The 13,286-nt window shown below is 37.8% G+C and overlaps 1 protein-coding gene and 1 long non-coding RNA gene across 2 annotated transcripts; one reads left to right on the forward strand and one right to left on the reverse strand.

Annotated features, from left to right (window-relative positions):
- The first annotated feature begins 3,881 nt into the window (after positions 1-3,881).
- LOC109197392 (uncharacterized) lies at positions 3,882-8,017 on the forward strand. Its single transcript, XR_002058515.2, has 4 exons — positions 3,882-4,059; positions 5,735-5,811; positions 6,091-6,262; positions 7,687-8,017. It is a non-coding gene; the product is annotated as an uncharacterized LOC109197392 (long non-coding RNA).
- Positions 5,810-7,656, reverse strand: LOC100703099 (beta-1,3-galactosyltransferase 1-like). Its single transcript, XM_013276208.2, has 2 exons — positions 7,479-7,656; positions 5,810-7,226 (listed from the first exon to the last, which is right to left on the reverse strand). The coding sequence occupies exon 2, from the start codon at positions 7,217-7,219 to the stop codon at positions 6,098-6,100; it is 1,122 nt and encodes a 373-aa protein (XP_013131662.1). The 5' UTR covers positions 7,220-7,226; positions 7,479-7,656; the 3' UTR covers positions 5,810-6,097.
- Positions 8,018-13,286: the final 5,269 nt, after the last annotated feature.

Raw genomic sequence — 13,286 nt, forward strand, 5'->3', positions numbered from 1 at the left:
AGTTTTATATGTGAATTATATAATGTTAAATTACTTAAGTATTTAAGACTTTAGTTTACTTGAGCCATATTCCATATAAATCAGGTATCATACAAAAATAAAAATAGAGTCATGACAATAAAAGAATATGACTTTACAGACTTAACAACATTACTTCAGTTATAGTACACCAACATCTCTGATACATTAGCACTAAGGGAACACTGAATGACCTGGTGGCTTTTGTCCATAAAACTACTCATCTAAGATTACCACAAAGTAAAAGATCTCTCAGCAAAATTAGTTTAGGCACTATAGCCCCGATCAAATCAGTGAGCTGGGATTTTTTATTCTAAACATGAACTACTGTTACAGCAACAGACATGGACTACTGGTGCCCCACACAACAACTCAATGTCCACTATGTGAAGGAGCCAAACACATGCCTTCTCCTCTTGTTAACTGAGATAAACTGCTGGCATATTTGTTTTACATCTATACTGTCCAGTCTCTCCTGGTGTACATGGCACACAGCAGCATTGTTTAATCTCATTTGAGTCAATGTTGACCTTAGCCATGTTTTTAATCTTCTGAGAGCACTGAAGCTTCTTTCAGCCTCAGTACATGCGTTTTATCCTCAGATTAAAATTATTATTATGTGCTTGATGTGCCTCACCTTTGGCCCTGGCTCTTCCCCTCTGACTGCACTAGGACATATTGCCACCTGATAAAATAACACATTGATTCGTGCCATATAAAAAGTGAGACATGTCAATTCAGATTCTTCAAATATACACTAATGAATCAATTTACATCAGCAGCCTAACAATTGTCATGATAATAAATACCTGTGACCTCGCCTCTTCACCTCTGTCTGAGCTACAACATGGCAGAGCTGCCTCTGTCACCTAATAAATAACAGTGAGACATTCCAAATACATGCAGTCACACATGTGCTTCAAATACAGTAATGAACCAACAAGTCATGGCTGCCAGTGGCACTGGGACACTAGTGTTTAATGATGATGTGACACAGGACATGTATCTTCTGAGGTGTTCAGAGACATACTGTCTGCTCAAATCTAACTAAATGCAGTCAAATTACTAAAAGCTGCTAATAAGTAGTAATAAAGGCCTGGCAGAGCATTAAAAAGTTGGAAACCCAGCATCTGGTGATGTCAATAAGTTCAAGACTTCACAATATAATTGCCATCAAAGGGTTTTCAACCAAGTATTAGAAACGAACATTTTATTTTCTGAGGTATTTAATTTGTCCAACTTTACTTTTGAGCCCCTGAAATGAAGGGATTGTGCTAAAAATGGCTTAGTTCCTCACATTTTATGCAATCTTTTTTTTAAATCCACTGAATTAAAGCTGAAAGTCGGCACATCAACTGCATCTGAGTTATTTCATTTAAAATTTACTGTGGTAATGTACAGAACCAAAATTAGAAAAACTTTTGTCTCTGTCCAAATATTTATGGACGTATCTATATGGGATAAACACCTTAGCTTGCTGTACTGCAGTCAATTTATTATAAAGCACTGTATTGGACTGGCACAAGTGGCTGTTTTCCGGCAGTATCAGGCTCAGGGAGGGGCGGCCATCTGCTGTGACCGGTTGGGGTGAGAGAAGGAAAACAGGATAAAAGACATACTGTGGAGGAGAGCCAGAGATTAATAACAACTATGAATTAGTGCAGAGAGGTCTATTAACACACAGTGAGTGAGAAAGGTGAAGAAGGAATACTCAGTGCATCATGGGAATCCCCCAGGAGCCTACACCTATTGCAGCATAGCTAAGGGAGGATTCAGAGTCACCTGGTCCAGCCCTAACTATATGCTTTAGCAAAAAGGCAAGTTTTAAGCCTAATCTTAAAAGCAGAGATAGTGTCGGTCTCCTGAATCCAAACTGGAAGCTGGTTCCATTGACAAGGGGCCTGAAAACTGAAGGCTCTGCCTACAATAATACATACAAAAACTGAAGGCTCTGCCTTTACTTTTTTAACAAGTAAGCCCACAGTGTGAGAGCGAAGTGCTCTAATGGGGTGATATGGTACTACAAGGTCATTAAGATAAGATGGGGCCTGATTATTTAAGACCTTGTATGTGAGGAGCAGGATTATGAATTCAATTCTAGATTCAACCGGTAGCCAATGAAGGGAAGCCAATACAGGAGAAATATGCTCTCTCTTTCTAGTCCCTGTCAGTACTCTTGCTCCAGCATTTTGAAATAATTGAAGGCTTTTCAGGGACTTTAATAATAATGAATTACAGTAGTCCAGCCTAGAAGTAATAAATGCATGAACTAGTTTTTCAGCGTCACTAAGAGACAGGATATTTCTAATCTAGAGATATTGCACAAATGGAAGAAAGCAGTCCTACATATTTGTTTAATATGTGCACTGAAGCACATATCCTGGTCAAAGGTTCCTCACAGTGTTACTGGAGGCCAAGGTAATGCCATCCAGAGTAAGAATCTGGTTAGATACCATATTTCTAAGATTTTCAGGGTCGAGTACAATAACCTCAGTTTTATCTGAATTTAGAAGCAGAAGGTTAGAGGCCATCCAGGTCTTTATGTCTTTAAGACATTCCTGCTGTTTAACTAATTGGTGTGTGTTACCTGGCTTCATAGATAGATAGAGCTGCGTGTCATCTGCATAGCGGTGAAAATTTATGCTATGTCTTCTGATGATACTGCCCAAGGGAAGCATGTATAATGTAAACAGAATTGGTCCTAGCACTGAACCCTGTGGAACGCCATAAATAACCTTAGTGTGTGAAGAGGACTCTCCATTTATATGAACAAATTGGAGTCTGTTAGATAGATGTGATTCAAACCACTGCAGTGCAGTACCTATAATACCTAGAGCGTGCTCCAATCGCTCTGATAGAATATTATGGTCGACAGTATCAAAGCTGCACTGAGGTCTAGCAGGACAAGCACAGAGATAAGTCCACTGTGAGGGGGCCATAAGAAGATCATTTGTAACCTTCACTAAAGTTGTTTCTGTGCTGTGATGAGCTCTGAAACCTGACTGAAACTCTTCAAATAAGCCATTCTTCTGCAGATGATCTGTTAGCTGTTTGACAACTACTCTTTCAAGCATTTTGTATATGAAAGGAAGGTTGGTCTATAATTAGCTAAGACAGCTGGGTCTAGAGATGGCTTTTTAAGAAATGGTTTAACTACTGTCAGCTTGAAGGCCTGTGGTACATAACTGATTATTAGAGATAGGTTGATCATATTTAAGATTGAACCATTAATTAACTGCAGGACTTCTTTGAGGAGGCTTGTATAAGTGGGGTCTAAATCATTCTGAGTCCACAAATCTGTTACATGGCAAAGGATGAAAGCAGAAAAGTCTGGAAATCTGTGCTGTGTAGATTACGCACGCAAACTTGTAAATGAAAGAACAAGAAATATCAGTTATCTAATCAAGTTAAGTGAATGTTGTAATTTCCAGTTTGACCCCATGGAAGCAGTGTTGGCTCATTGTAAAAATGCCTTCCCTAACGTTTTGGTGAAATGTGTTATCTATTTATCCAAATAAAAAAATAACACCACTCAAAAAAATATACTCAGGAGAAAAGCAGAGTTTACTGAAACAGAGTTTACTGAGTCTACTGTTTTACTACAGGGTGTAGAATCTTCTCTTCCATTGGCCCAAGGTTACAATGACCCATTTGGCAAAACCCAAGCAAAGACAAAAACAAAGAAATGGACTTACAGAAATAGGAGAAAGAAAAGTCACAAAGCAGAGTGTGGTGGCAGGGTGTGGTTTGCGGCTCAACTGCAGGGGAGAGGTGAAGCAGAGAGTTCAGGGGTGGAGTCAGGAGAGTCTGGCTGGCACAGCTGCAAGTCATGACTCCCTATTTGATCTTAATAGAATGGTGGGACTGGTGACATTGAGCAAAAAAAGGAAGGAGAGCAGAGGAGATGGATGAAAAAGCTATGTGTGAAACACTGTGAAAACAAAGTCTGTACATAGTTGACCTGTAAGTTCGATGCAGTGTGGTGGGCCCCCAATAACCACTGATACATTATGAAGCAGAGAGAAAAGGCCTGGCTCCATGGTGAGTCCCTGCCATGATTAATTGTTCCCTTGATCTTTCTCTCATTTATAAAACGCTTTGTTCGGCCCTTCACCCAGGACCAACTTCCCTTGCGAGACCCTACGAGGGAGCAAATGGAGCAAATGGAGTCAGTTTCATATTTGAGGTCAAACACTAACACCTAATTTAGGCAAAATGTCTTTTAAAATGGTCCAATGTAGGAACTCTTCAAAGGATTTATGATTAGATAGACCAGTGGTTTTATTTTGTTTATATAGGTATTTTGAAGTCTTGTAATGAAAAGAGATATATTTTTAACAGCTGTTGACACATTTTACAAAAAAAATAACAGTAGTTCCAGATGAAAGGTAAGTGGATGATGAAAGAGCCATGAAAGTACACACATACATGTAAAAAAAAAAAAATACATATAATAGACACATTTCCTAAAACTTAGCTGTATCAATTATTTATTGCACACACAAATCAGTCAACATAGAGGTTCAACTCGTTCCATTTTATCCCATTGTTTAATTGTGGTGTACAAAATATCCACAAAGTGTCTGCATTTAACCTTTCTAAGATTTTCACTGTTACACACATCACATGTCAGAAGTGTAAATGTAAAAAAAAAGATCTATTCAGTTGCTTCATGTACAGCTTTATTTCAAAATACATTAAGCAGTGATTGGTCATTTAATTGCATGGCATAAAGTAGACAGATATTCAGAAGAGTCTAATATAATAGTCAACAGTATTTTTCGAACTGGTAATAACAGAAAAAAACCTGTTTTCATAGCAGTTACGGTAAACAAATATTGCCCTGTAACCTTTTTTTATATACATTTTAACACCATATTTACACATGGAATGTATACATAGTGTACCTGCTAAAGTTATATTATAATTATATATTATAATTCAATAAAATGTTTTTGACAGAAGTTGTAGACAAAAGTTAGTGCATTTACTGTACAGAACAACAAGCAAAAAAAATCTTTCAAAACGTCCAGGGTTAGGGTGAGTACCTCTATCATTTTTTTCTTATGTTTTATCCTATTTGGATCACTAAAATATCCAAAATATAATAAGTTCATAAAAAATGTAACATGTAGTTTCTGACAGTTTATTTATTAAACATAAAACAAAACCTTACTCTAGATATGGTGACCTGGTTGATAGTAGCCGGTCTTTTAGTGGAAGAAAAATTCAGACAGGACTTAAAAGAAGGAATTTTTGGAAGACATCATTTCCTTTATATATACAGTATGGTAAGTGAAGATGGGGCCTAGAACATGAACAGAAGAAGGAGTGATTAAAGAAGAACTTCCTTCAACCCTTAAACTATTTTCTACATACATCAACAGAAATCTCATGTCTAAAATCATTTTCTACACTAAAGTTTAAAAAGTAATAAAAAATTAGGGCCACAAGGATACATTTATTTCACTCCCTGTGTTATGTATATTCCCATAATTAACGCATGGGTACAGTTTGACAGGACACATGCAGCAGACCTCAAAGGTAGAGCTTGTTTATAATGTTATTCATGCACCTTGGAAAATTATTAACTTCTTAATCGCTGGCTCAGTGAGAAATAAATTATATCATAAACTGACCTGTTACAAAATATGTGTTTAATGTCAATATGCTTAAGAGTTTCTGTTTCTTTCATGTGTACCTTCCTTTTTCCCAGAAATTGTGAACAAAGAGGAGAGGACTGTAACTTGAGAAGATGGTCAGGGATCATGTTTTGTAAAGGCTCAAGAACAGGTCTTACTGCATGTTTTCACTATTACACTTTTTTAACCTTCATTTACAAAGATAATAAAAATTTCACTCCTTAAATAATAAGCTACATAAAATGGCTGACTGTGTAGTTTAAATATACAGCGGAACAATACTAGTTCAGTTTCAATAAAATTTGAGATTAGGAGATAGTACATGAATATCATAATAGCCTATATGTGAATATAAAAATATATATTTTTTAAAGAGTCAAGGAAATTCTGCCCTGTTGTTTCATGTTGCATTTTTATCTTATCTTTTCAGCTTCAGGTTAGCAGTACGGGCCTGGTTTTTTAAAGTCATTCCAAATCTGCTCGCGGTTAGTGTGTGGAGAAGTTGTGGTGGCTACTATCCTGGAGAAGGCACAGCGATTATATGGCAAAGGAAATACATAGAAGTAACCCCAGTTTGGGGGGTCGGTGGGAGGAATGCCCAGGTGCTGCATTAACAACCCTAAATACACATCCTCAATGTAAACTGCTTTAACATGTCTGGATGCCTCAGTGAGCTTTTTTGGGAGGTCTAAAGACAAAATGTAGCCCAGGCCCAGAGCATAGCGGGGGTACTGTGGCGGAGCATAAATGTTATGAGGTAGGTACCACTTAGAGCTTGGATTTCGCAGTACTGTAGCGCCATTTGCCACAAGCCCAGTCATATAGTTTGATTTTTGAGCATTCAAGAGCATACTGACAAGATTATGTACATTCAGGAACATGTCTGAATCAATCTTCATAGCATAAGAGGCGCTGGAGCAGTGTGCAGTTAGCCACTCCAGCATCACCATGGTCTTAATGGTGAGATTCTTGTAGCAGTCCACAAAGTTGCTCTGGATCAGGTCGTGATGCTCTTTGCTCTCCTGAAGTACCTGCTGTTGGACCTGCTCCACCTCCACCCCCGCGTGCAGCCCCAGTAAGAAGAAAAGCCTCACCACTTTGTCCAGGACGAGACTTTCACTCCCCCAGGTGTTGCGAATGATGTCACGGTGTTGCCTATTGTTTGGGGCCACAGGAACGATCAGAACCACAAATGGCTTCTCCTGTTCACATTTCTGTGGCTCATTTATGATGTACTGGTAGTCGTAGGGGTATTCGACTAAATATGGTCCAGGTGACACGTAAGGAACAGGAGTTGGTGGTAGAGTTGTATTCTGAGAAGAGGAGTTGTCATTAGCTGTAGTGTTTAGTGAGGATATATTTAGTATCTGACCACTGAAGAAATTCATCAATTTTGCTGATTGATTTTGCATCCACTTTTTTGGGTTCCCGCCTGGTGTCATTGTATTTCTGCTGTAAATCAGGAAAAGACCTGCAAATATCAAAATAAAAACGAAAAACTTGTTCCGGGAAAACTTGAACCATCTCCCATCCTCTGCTGGCTTCTCACTTTCCACCATTTCTTGGCTAGAGGAGAGATAAGGTATTGAGATAGCTTTCTGTCAGTGGTTTTGCTTTCAAACAAGTCAATTCATCAAATGATTAAATGCAAGTTATTAGAGTGCTATTACCTCACACGGGCTGATCCCTGAGGATCATATTTTTTCAAATGTTCTATAGAAATATCTCTCAACCAGTGACAGTGCCTAGTTTGCTTTTTGCTGCTCCCTTATTTGAAAGACATGAGAGACAAAAAATGCATTTAAAAAGATTACATACCTTCATTGGATGTTACCATTCAGTTTTCTACAAATGTAAGCTTTCCCCCTTCTCCAGTTGTACAAAGAAAAAAATGAGGAGATGCTGTTTCGCTGAAAAATTCATGTCAACGCTTCAGGCATTTTGTTTCACAGGGACAGACTAGAGCAGGCACCAAGGAGTGTTAAAGCTTTCCAGAGATTAACAGCCCATCCTATGTCTGTTCTAGGGTTGAGCGAGTAACCATGGCATTGTGTGACGTCACTTACCTGTGAGGCAGCCACGCCTTTGTTTTCTCCACACCTTTGTTTTGCCTGTGAAAGACTCCTAATCCTCCTAAGGCTTTGTGAATACCTGTTTGCCTTTTCTGATCTTGAGTGTAACAAATTGATGTGTGTATAAAAAAATATATTTCCAATTTCGTGTTAGTTATATATCAACTGTTTTGACAGAAAGTTGCTGTAGGGTGCTCATATTAATTGTCTATTGTTTAACGTTTGACCAGTTTGGAAGGTGTAAAGCTTTTGCATAACACCGATACACACCTGTATGATCAGTGGTTCAAGAACAAGATCCTTTAATTATTATATTAAATAGTTAAGAGCAACATTAAGTATTACACTGCTCCATGTTAGTTTGTAAACAGCCATTTAACAGATTTATATTTGCAGTGTTGGTATTACAGTGTCATGGCATAATTTGAATGTATGCTACCACATAACACATCACTGTGTAATCTACATCATTTTCTGTAGCTAAAATGTATTGATGACTTCTAAACAACTCATATGCAAGAACTTTGTTGAGAGTTAATAGAGATACTGTTCTGAAGACAGGACCTGGTCTGTGTACAAAGCATTATTCATTTGCATTTGTTGACGTTGTATCATGAGAAATGCTCGTTTGTGAGTACTTGCTATTTTCATTGTCTACTTGTGCTAATGTAAATGTACACCAATGGTCCATGTACAACTTCAACAACTGCAAACGAATGATATTTTGTACATGGATTGGTGTGTTTTTAAAGTGCTATATACAGTTGTGGTCAGAAGTTTACATACACTTGTAAAGAATATAATATAATGGCTCTACTGAGTGTCCCATTATTTCTAAAACTCTGATTTTTCTCTGATAGAGTGATTGGAACAGATACTTCTTTGTCACAAAAAACATTCATGAAGTTTGGTTCTTTTATGACTTTATTATGGGTTAACAGAAAAAAGTGATCACATCTTCTGGGTCAAAAATATACATACAGCAGTGCTAATATTTGGTTACATGTCCCTTAGCCATTTTCACTTCAATTAGGCGCTTTTGGTAGCCATCTACAAGCTTCTGGCAAGCTTCTGGTTAAATCTTTGACCACTCCTCTTGACAGAATTGGTGCAGTTCAGTTAAATTTGATGGCTTTCTGACATGGACTTGTTTCTTCAGCATTGTCCACATGTTTTCAATGGGGTTTAAGTCAGGACTTTGGGAAGGCCATTCTAAAACCCTTATTCTAGCCTGATTTAGCCATTCCTTTACTACTTTTGATGTGTGTTTGGGGTCATTGTCCTGTTGGAACACCCAACTGCGCCCAAGACCCAACCTTCGTGCTGATGATTTTAGGTTATGTTGAAGAATGTGAAGGTAATCCACCTTCTTCATTATCCCATTTACTTTCTGTAAAGCACCAGTTCCATTGGCAGCAAAACAGCCCCACAGCATAATACTCCCACCACCATGCTTGATTGTAGGCATGGTGTTCTTGGGGTTAAAGGCCTCACCTTTTCTCCTCCAAACATATTGCTGGGCATTGTGGCCAAAAAGCTCGATTTTTGTTTCGTCTGACCAAGGAACTTTCCTCCAGAAGGTCTTATCTTTGTCCATGTGATCAGCAGCAAACTTCGGTCGAGCCTTAAGGTGCCGCTTTTGGAGCAAGGGCTTCCTTCTTGCACGGCAGCCTCTCAGTCCATGGAGATGCAAAACACGTTTGACTGTGGACAATGACACCTGTGTTCCAGCAGCTTCTAATTCTTGGCAGATCTGCTTTTTGGTGATTCTTGGTTCACGCTTTACCCTCCTGACCAATTTTCTCTCAGCAGCAGGTGATAGCTTGCGTTTTCTTCCTGATCTTGGCAGTGATGAAACAGTGCCATGCACTTTATACTTACAAACAATTGTTTGCACTGTTGCTCTTGGGACATGCAGCTACTTTGAAATGGCCCCAAGTGACTTTCCTGACTTGTTCAAGTCAATAATTCGCTTTTTCAGATCCATGCTGAGCTCCTTTGACTTTCCCATTGTAGCGTTTGTGGGCGTTTGTATCCAATGAGCCCTATTTAACTGGCCTAAGAGAAGTCACCAGCTGTAGTCACTCATAATCACTCACAAGAAGTTAAGAGGCCATGCTATGAAGCTCAGTTCACTGACAACTTTCTAAGTCACCAAAATTGCTAATTCATGTTGCTGTATGTATATTTTTGACCCAGCAGATGTGATCACTTTTTTCTGTTAACCCATAATAAAGTCATAAAAGAACCAAACTTCATGAATGTTTTTTGTGACAAAGAAGTATCTGTTCCAATCACTCTATCAGAGAAAAATCAGAGTTTTAGAAATAATGGGACACTCAGTAGAGCCATTATATTATATTCTTTACAAGTGTATGTAAACTTCTGACCACAACTGTAAATAAATGATGATGATGATGATGATGATGATGGATTGATAACAATACATTCACCAAATGTGTGTGTGTGTGTGTACGTGTGTTGCTGATAAGAAATGAAAGACATATTATGTGAACCTAAAGAACAATCACAAGGAAACTCACCTTGAATGTACTGTGTCAACACAGAAGTGTGTACGTGTATTTGTGCTAGAAACTGAGTTCAATAGAAATCAGTGAGGCGTTCCTCTTAGGGTTACAATATAGTACAAGTTCCATGCATCCATAAAACATTTAGGGAATAGCAGTTAGAGATTATCTAACTGACAAGTTACCTAGCCAGTCAGTATCTAACTATTATGATGCCATTATGTATGGAGGGCCATGAGTACCAAAATAAATTAAGGTAGATCACTAAATAATGAATTTAATGTGTTACTAAATTGGAAAAAATAATCAAAATTTATAAACAATTGATTTAGTATCACTTCATTCAATTTGAATTGCTCATAACAAATTTATTATTTTCTCATTTTTGTAATTTTCATTAATGACACATTAAATTAATTATTTATCTATTTAATTATTTTCAATTATTTATTTTAAATCAGAATTGGAATACTTTAATTTTATTAATGCTAGAGGAAATGATGCACAAAAAATAATTCATTATTAACACACTTAATAAATTATTGTACACTCCTTGTTCTGCTGCAGTGTTCATGAATTAATTTATCTATCAATCTCACCTATCAAAGTCAGGGGCCAGGGTTAAGGCTGATCAAGTCAATGCCATTAGTTTGGCGTAGTGGCCATTCTTGTAGTGGGCGTTTCTCGATACATACAGCCATTTTAGACTTTTGGACCAAAACTACAGGTAACTTTTTGAAGTACTACTGCCTTTGTGTTACCAAATACACTATTAATATTTTTTAGCTGAGGATGTAGTGTCGTAACCTTCACATGTCCAGTCAATTTTTCAACATAGTCTTTTTACAAAAGTGGTCCAACGTTTTCAGACATTTACATTTTACTGGTATATTTTTTATGTCGTTTATAGATTTTTAATCACTATTTGGTAACGTCTCTGGAATAATTCATGTGAAAGTGAAATCCTTGGTTAACTTAGTGACCCTTTATCCTGATCGACAATGTTAGGTTAAGTGAATCCACATTACAGAAAGATACCCTGCATATGTTGAGCTCGCTTCATAGAATAGGGCCTTGGTGAGATAGTGGTATTCGTCAGCTCGGTGTCACTGTGTGCCTACTTCCTTTCTCTTTACAATAATTAATAATATGAAAATAGTAGTCTCCTAACATCCAGAGGTTTGTATGATGTGTTTCATAGTGTTTAACAATCCATTTACCATTAAGCTTAACAGTTACTACATGTCAGAAATGCAAACATCTCTTTTAATGATGTGTTTGTAGCATCGTTGTATTTTACTTCCACATCTGTAGAGATGATGCTACTAAGAATATGCTGCAAAATGATTGGTGTTAGGGTAGAGAAACTTCAGGACATAATTAGATAACAGCTCTCACCAGTCCTCTTCCACACACAGTTCTACATTATGTTTTAGACAGGAATAGTAAGATTTTCCAAAAGGATCTATTGTTAATAGCTAATTATTACATATGAGTTCAAATTTTCAGCACAAGGTGTAATCATTCATTCACATTCACATTTAAGGCGAGATCTGCAATATGAGAAAAGACCAGATAAAGAAAGCTGCAGATACTTTTTAGAAGATAGCTTCAGATAAAAACAATTGCTGGCAGATCCTTGTTAGACTTTAACAAGATTTCCACATTAAGTGAAAATGAAAGTTTAAAAACATTAACTGGTAGTAAAATATTAATTTACTGTTCTACACGCTAAATCACTGGATTAACCCAACCCTTTTACAACTGTGTTGCATTATACTGGTACATTGTTATGATTCATTGTTATGATATCATTTTCTGTGGAAGAAGAGTCATATCCGTGACTGGATATGACGCGTAGCTTTTTCTATGCGCTTGGGCCTTTTGTCCACACCTAAACAGCGCTTTGGGTCAGTGAAAACTGAGATTTTTAAAAACTCCGGCCAGGGTGGAGATTTTCGAAAACTAATTCTTTGCGTTTAGATGTGGATCAGGAAAACAGAAATTTTGTCACGCAACGTCAAAGGTGTGCGCCGTTTTTGACGTCACACTGTGCTTTATTGTTTACATGAGATGAATTTCTGTAATGACATAGACAAAATACTGTTGCTGTTAATGTTACTATCTGGAGTTTTTACACGTTTTTACAAATACTCACGCAGTTACTGTCCCACCTATTAGAAAGATAGAAGCGTCAGAGTGAACATGTACATCAACCACTCAAAATTGCCACGTTCAGCCAACCGTTTGGTTCATTCCTTTGGGGCATATTTACTTTCCACTATAAACACGCACCTTTCACTCAACCGCAGAGTGTCAACAAAAGATGGTGCTTTCTTCAAAACAACTGTTCACACCTTTCTCCCTGTCTCGTCATGCTTATTAGGTTCAGTTCTGTCTCCCTTGTGTGTGCAGTTTCCTTATTTCCCTTTCAGGCTTTATGAAGGAGTTTCAACGTTGTTATTTGGACAATGGCTGCTTTTTAAATAATTTGAAGTCCAGTTCATGCAACTGAGAGGGGGGTGCTATTTTAACCTTGCAACTGTACAAATTAAAGTGTTAACTTTAGTAACTTTAGTAACTAGTAAAGTTTGGTTTACAAAACCTGTATTGCCAAATGGTATGGGGACTGTGATTAATTTTACATCACTTTACTGGTTAACTGCATACTGAACATTAAAAAAACAGGCTGTCTGCAGAATGCAGGAGTGAACCAGGATGAGGTCAAGCAAACAATAGCTCAATAGCACTCAATAGCTGCCTCAGGCGTATGCCTCAGCCATATGAAACTAGATAACATGTAAAGGAGAGGCAAGACAGTGTGTGTGTGTGTGTGTGTGTGTGTGTGGGTGGGTGTGTGTGTGTGTGTGTGTGTGTGTGTGTGTGTGTGTGTGTGTAAGAACAGATAGTCAGACAGTGACAGGAGAGGCAGGTTTCCGTCCCTAGGTGAAGCTGCACCCAATGGAGTAGAAGAAGAGCGCCAAGAGGTTAGGGTCAACCTGTGCGCCAATAAGGGGGGCTAAAGT

The sequence above is a fragment of the Oreochromis niloticus genome, linkage group LG16, assembly GCF_001858045.2.
Source record: "Oreochromis niloticus isolate F11D_XX linkage group LG16, O_niloticus_UMD_NMBU, whole genome shotgun sequence".
Classification (NCBI taxonomy): Eukaryota; Metazoa; Chordata; class Actinopteri; order Cichliformes; family Cichlidae; genus Oreochromis; species Oreochromis niloticus.